Below are 7127 nucleotides of genomic sequence, written 5' to 3'. Positions count from 1 at the left end.
TGTCATTGTATCCTTCCAATCTAACAAATCTGCCTGAATAACTATAGCCAAATATATTTTTCATGATTAACACTCACTTTGATTATAATGTGAGGATCTCCTTGGATGGAGTTAGGGAAGATTAAATAATGGAACGAGAGTAGAGGTGAGAGGGGTGGAGGTGAAAATATTTACCTCTAAATCCCACTAATTTAGTGAGATTTTTTTAGGTATTTTAGATTCAATTAACCTTTAGAAGCTCTCCCCTCTTAATAAGTTTCTTCTCCCAAACAATATCAGATCATTAACCGTTTATATTTAGGGACAATTTCAAATAAAACCATGCAGTTACAAGTTTTTGCAGATCAACACTTGTGGTTTTTTTGTTACAAACCAAACAATGTGGTTTGCACTATTAAAATGCATGAGTATTTTGAAAAAAAAATCAAAATTTTCTTACTTTTTGACTTTGAAAAGCCAAAATGCTGGAAATGCAAGAACTTCCAGTGTTCTAATGGTAAAAAAATTTAGCGTTCAGACTATTTTTTTATGGAATTCCTAGAATTTCCAAAATTCTAGAAATTCCAGAACTTCCAATGTTCTAATGCTGAAAATTTTCAACATTCGGGCTGGAATTTTTTAGTGTTTTCTGAAAATTCTAACAAAAATAAAAGAAGAAAATAAAAGAATAAGGAAGAAGTAGTTGACTTGTTTTGGGTCAAAAAAATTCAAAAATACCCATCTGCCACATCAGCCTTTTAGTAGAGTTAAGACATTTGATTCTGCTAACAGCGCAAATCACACGATTTGGTTTGTAACAAAAAAACCATAGGTACCGATCTGTAAAAACTTGTAACCATATGATTTAATTTGAAATTATCCCTATTATTTAACCTCCAAAAATCTCTATCCAATTGAGTTACTCTTATAGTAAAAAAATTATGTCATGACTTGACATTCAAAAACTATAATATTATTAGAATAATGAATGTACTTTATCTTTTTTTTGTAATGGTAAAATCATTTAATTAACAATTCACAATATGAAAAGAGAGGTTGTAAATGTCGCTATTACTAATTGTAGACATCTTAATTGGAGGAAGAACGAATATTTTGCTACCCATTTTAGAAATTTCCATTAGAAACATTTGAAAATATTGTGAAATAATGTAGCCTTTAATTTATAAAGTATTTAAAAAATAAATGTTTTTTTGTACTAAAAAGTTCAAGTAATGGTAGGTTTACCAATTCTATCACTAGTTGTAGACATCTCAATTGGAGGAAGAACGAATATGTTTCTATGTGTTTTGTAAATCTCTATTAGAAATATTTGAAAAATTGTAAAAGGTACGTCTAATCATTTTCAATGTCAGAGTAAAACATAAACCTTTTAATGAAGATTTAAAGTAAAATTTACACATTACCATCCATAAGGGTTAAATATAAATGCAATAGAGAATTGAACTTTAAATCTAACAAACAAATATTCAACTTGTGAATTAAAAAATAAATGTTAATGTAACGGTTTGAAATATACATGGTAAAATAAAGGGTGTTGGAGAGAAGGTAAAAAAATGCAACCCAATTATAAAAAAAAGGGAAAATTACACAGAAATTCACATTTTAAAAATTATTTACAACTACGTCAAGTCATCATTTTGGATTATATCAAACTAATAAAATCAGTACTTTTAATATATTTTAAAGATTATAATTTATAAATTAGAAGTCTAGAATATATTGTATAAGATTTATGATTTATGAATTGGAGTCTAGAATTTTTAAATGATAATTTAAAATTATAATATATAGAGAATAATAACATATTAAGAATTAAGTTTGGTGATTTGAATTAGTTGTCATTTTATAATTAATTATGATATTCATGTATTTGAACAAAAAAAAATGCAGCCCAAAGAAAAAAAACAATGCAGAAATAAAATAAATAACTCCTCGGGAGTGCATTACCGATAATGTTAGATGAGGGTAGAGAAGTAGCTGTAGCAGACAGGAGAAGAAAATAATAAAAAAAAGGGGGTGACATAAATGTATTTATATGAGATGTTTAGGCAGTAGGATGCCTACGAAGTGTGCAGAGAGAGCGCAGAGAAAAAAGAGCCTTGAGTTGAGTTGAGTTTGAGGCCTTTCTTTCCTTTACTTTCACGTCTTCCTTTCCTTCCTTGTTCCTCCTCCTCCTATCCTTCATTATTATTATTATTATTATTATTATTTTCACTCTCTTTCACTTCTCATAAAAACCTCTGTTTCTTTCTCTCTGTTTTCTATGCATTCATAAAAATCCCACCCCTTGATTTCTCTTTTCATTGACACCCTTCTCTCTTAACTCTTTCCCCTTGGGGGCTTCACACTTTTCATTTCAAAATTTGTTCTGTTTCTTTGAATTTCTTGGGATTTCCAACATGAGTTCATGTAAAAAGGAAGAGGTGATATTGAGGAAAGTAGTATGGATTCAAGGCCCTGTAATCATAGGTGCAGGTCCTTCTGGTTTAGCTGCTGCTGCTTGCCTTCATAAAAATGGAGTTCCTTCTTTAATTCTTGAAAAATCTGACTGTATAGCTTCACTTTGGCAACATAAAACTTACGATCGTCTCAAGCTTCATCTTCCCAAAAGGTTCTGTCAGCTTCCCCTTATGGGTTTCCCTTCTAATTTCCCAAAGTACCCAACAAAGCAGCAATTCATTTCTTACATGGAATCCTATGCTGCACACTTCTCAATCAAACCCAATTTCAAACAGACTGTTCAAACGGCTCAATTTGATAACTTATCTGGGTTTTGGACAGTTCAAACCCAAGACAAGGATTACATTTCCCCTTGGCTTATTGTTGCTACTGGAGAAAATGCTGAGCCTGTAATCCCAGAAATCTCCGGTATGGATAAGTTTAAAGGTCGGATTATTCATACAAGTTTGTACAAGTCTGCTTCGGAGTTTAGAAACCACAAGGTTTTGGTTGTTGGCTGTGGAAATTCTGGGATGGAAGTTAGCCTAGACCTTTGTAGGCATAAAGCTATTCCTCATATGGTTGTTAGAAACACAGTAAGTATCAGATACATCAAATCTTTATCATTACAAAAATTATAACTGTTGATTAATTAACCTGTTTTGGATTGCAGGTGCATGTTTTACCTAGAGAGATGTTTGGAATGTCAACATTTGGAATAGCAATGGCACTGTTGAAATGGCTCCCTATAACACTAGTTGATAAGTTGCTATTATTAGTGGCCAATTTCACTTTAGGTAACACTGATCGGTTAGGTCTCCGGCGACCTAAAACCGGCCCTCTTCAGCTTAAAAATGTCACTGGAAAAACTCCTGTTCTTGATGTTGGTGCGTTGTCTCAAATAAAATGGGGCAAAATTAAGGTGATACATAACTCGCTCTTTTTTTTTTCCTAATATTTTACCAAGTTTGAATATCTCTACTTGAAAAGACTCAAATCCTAAATCCTAATATTAAACGACACAATAATAATAATGATGATATAAAAGGTAATCTTTGAAATCTTGTTGTCATTGTTAGAAATTGACTGGTACTAATTAAAGTTATGCTAATTCAGATAATGGAAGCTGTGAAGGAAATAACAAGAGATGGGGTGAAATTTGTGGATGGACAAGAAAAGGAGTTTGATTCAATAATATTGGCAACTGGATACAAGAGCAATGTGCCTAGTTGGCTCAAGGTAAAATTAGAAAAGACTGAACTTTTATTTTTAGTCTTATTTTTATCCCTTGTATTGTAATGTTGAATCATCTATCATTTTCTGGGTTTTGGACACATGCACAGAGGCCTGCAAAAGTCTCTTTATTTTTTTTCTCTCCATGCAAAAAAGAATAAAATCAGTTAGGTTCTGTTTGGGGTTACTATACTTTTTGGAATTTTTTAATTTTTATTCTATTTGAAAAAAACATTGCTTTCTTATTATGATATGTTGCTTTCATGATATATATGTACATTGTGCAATTTGCTAATATCAGATAGGTAGGAGTCCGGTGTCGTTTTATTAATAGATGGTTTTGATATGAAATTGGCAGGGGTCTGAGTTTTTCACAAAAGATGGGATGCCCAAAAGCCCGTTTCCAAACAGTTGGAAAGGAGAGAATGGATTATATACGGTTGGATTCACAAGAAGAGGGCTATTAGGAACGGCTTCTGATGCTCTTAAAATTGCTCAAGATATAGCTCAACACTGGAAATCAATCAAATCTCCCAATTCCCATGTTATCCTATTTGGAAAAATATAAATAATGTTTGGGCTTCAAATAAGTTATGTATCTATTCTATAGTTTCTCTTTTTACATGGGAGATTTAATATCGTTGAATAGGCAGGGCAGGACTAACTCTCTCTTCTCTTTCTCGTTTGCTTTTTTTTTCTTTCTTTTTGTAAATTACCCAATTTTGTATCAAAGGTTTGAATCCACCTCTGCGTACCCTTTTCTTTTATATATATATATATAAACACCTCTACTTTCCTTTGGCTGGCTTTTGTACAACACAGTTTCATAAATAAACTTTTAATTCTTTCAGCATTTAATGTATCACAATTATATTTTATACTCTTTCCGTATATGTTTTAGAATTATCAATTTGTTGTTTTATATTATCAATAATCCTTTTTTCTCAAATTTTTCATTATTTAATATTTATACAAATAGTTCCAATTTTGGCATAATATACAAGAAAGAATTTTATATATATATATATATATATAGAAATTATAGTTTCACGAGAGTAAATCAGTCATTTTATAGTTTAATCAATATTTTATAACTTTTGGTGCAAAACTTTAAGGGTTTTGCTATACATCGCCCCTATTTTACTTACCGTCGCTTCCTGTTTGACATTTTTGTCCTTTTCATTTTTCATTCAAAAAAAGTGAAATTCTCTCAACCACAAAGAACAAAACGAAGCAAAATCATGCCTCCAAAACAAGAAAAAATACTTACATCTAAGTTTCGTATTTACCAATAATCTGAAATTTAACGAATTGAACTTGAAACGAATTTTTTTTTTTCCGTTGAATTTGCTCTAAACGGGTAGCCCATACGGTCCGGTCCATGGACCGGTAGTATGAACTACCCTATTTTACCTAGGCAAAACGGGTAGGCTACCCTATTTTACCTAGGCAAAACGGGGTAGGCTACCCATTTTGCCTAGGTAAAATAGGGTAGCCTACCCATTTTTCCTAGGTAAAAACGGGTAGGCTACCCGTTTTCCTTTAGAGAAAATGGGTTTATTTATTTATTTATTTTAATTATAATAAATATTAATTATAGATAAATTACGTATTAACGCGTGCAATACATAATTTACGTATTTTTTTTATTTCCAATCAATAATTTATATATACGTTTTTTCTATCCAGTCAATACATAATTTATGTATAATTAAATTTACGTTCTAAAAGGTAAATAAATATAATTTACCAAATAAAAATTAATTGGACACTTCAATACGTATTTTTTATTTCCAATCAATACATAATTTATCTATAATTAATATTTATTATAATTAAAATAAATAAATAAATAAACTCGTTTTCCCTAAAGGAAAACGGGTAGCCTACCCGTTTTTACCTAGGCAAAACGGGTAGGCTACCCTATTTTACCTAGGCAAAACGGGTAGGCTACCCTATTTTACCTAGCCTACCCATTTTGCCTAGGTAAAATCTGTTAGTTCATACTACCGGTCCATGGACCGGACCGTATGGGCTACCCGTTTAGAACAAATTCAACGAAAAAAAAATTCGTTTCAAGTTCAATTCGTTAAATTTCAGATTATTGGTAAATACAAAACTTAGATGTTCAAGTATTTTTTCTTATTTTGGAGGCATGATTTTTCTTCGTTTTGTTCTTCAGGGTTGAGAGAATTTCACTTTTTTAAATGAAAAATGAAAAATGAAAAGGACAAAAATATCAAATAGGAGGCGACGATAAGTAAAATAGGGGCGACGTATAGCAATCCACAACTTTAAGCCACGTATATTAAAAAACGGGATGGAGTATTTTTGTTATGGTTTTTTATTTATTATATTTAACATCATCAAACTATATTTTTCTTCTTTTAAATATTAAATTGAATAAAACGAATCAGACACGTGACATCTTAAGAGCTTTCGGATCAACCACCACATATCTCAAATCATGTCTTCAGTTCTATCAAGAAGTTTCCATGGAACGTATCATTCTTAAATGAAATCCTTATGAGGTTAGGTCGAAGACTCCATATCATGGAAAAATCAGACTCCAACTAGGAGAAGGAATTCTAATACTAAAAGGATTCCTAGAAAAAGAAGGATTCGGCCGCAACCTTATAAATAGGCAGATATGACTACATCCTCTAGTACGTTAACACTACAACTTACAACTAATCTTACTCTTCAACTCTTCATAAAGCATCTACTGACTTAAGCATTGGAGCGGGTTCACCGGACTCCGGCCCTTCTCTGACCATTAGTTCTGTTTTACAAATTCATCATAGAGGACTTAGCAAGATGTCCAGACTCTATTACAAGTTCACATACTTAGTTATCATTAGTGGAGTGAGCGTGGACTCGAACAAAACACGTAAACAAATTAGACAACTAAAAGATGATAGAAGCAAATCGCATCTAGTCAAAAGTCCATAAGAATAACAGAGAAGAATCCACTTAAGAACTTGGGCGCCAGTCATACCTAGACCCCTAAACCAACTATTGGTAGATGAAGTTTCCCATTGGTTTGGGCAAAACTTGGGAGCGATGCAAAAAGAGATGGATGACATACGAGCTGCACACGCGATAGAGATGGCGGAGCTTAAGCAACAATTGACGAAATCCGAAGAGAATTTGTGAAACAATCTCAACAGCATTGCGGAATCCATCCATCGATCAACAAAAACACCCAAAAGACATTCCAGATCTGGTATGAGATTCTTAGGAAGGAGATTCTAGACAGATCTGGTGCATGCACCGACCCTTTGGCCCTATTAGACGCATGCACGCCTCTGTTCTAAGGAAATTTAGCATCAACCGATGTCTATAGGGTTTTGTATCCTTGCCTTTAGCGAATATGGAGGTAGTGGAGATCCGATGAATCACGTTAAAAACTTTAGATGAATTATGGAAGCCACTACGACCACAGATAGAGGCCT

The 7127-nt window shown here is 32.4% G+C and overlaps 1 protein-coding gene across 1 annotated transcript; it reads left to right on the top strand.

Moving 5' to 3' along the window:
* The first annotated feature begins 2093 nt into the window (after positions 1 to 2093).
* LOC136203085 (probable indole-3-pyruvate monooxygenase YUCCA4) lies at positions 2094 to 4514 on the top strand. Its single transcript, XM_065994138.1, has 4 exons — positions 2094 to 3035; positions 3113 to 3361; positions 3556 to 3678; positions 4031 to 4514. Exons 1-4 carry the CDS (start codon positions 2400 to 2402, stop codon positions 4238 to 4240), a joined length of 1218 nt encoding a protein of 405 aa, XP_065850210.1. The 5' UTR covers positions 2094 to 2399; the 3' UTR covers positions 4241 to 4514.
* Positions 4515 to 7127: the final 2613 nt, after the last annotated feature.

The sequence above is a fragment of the Euphorbia lathyris genome, chromosome 8 (assembly GCF_963576675.1).
Source record: "Euphorbia lathyris chromosome 8, ddEupLath1.1, whole genome shotgun sequence".
In the NCBI taxonomy this organism is placed as follows: domain Eukaryota; kingdom Viridiplantae; phylum Streptophyta; class Magnoliopsida; order Malpighiales; family Euphorbiaceae; genus Euphorbia; species Euphorbia lathyris.
Note: the sequence above shows the minus strand (reverse complement) of the source record. Positions and strands in the feature narration are given on the sequence as shown.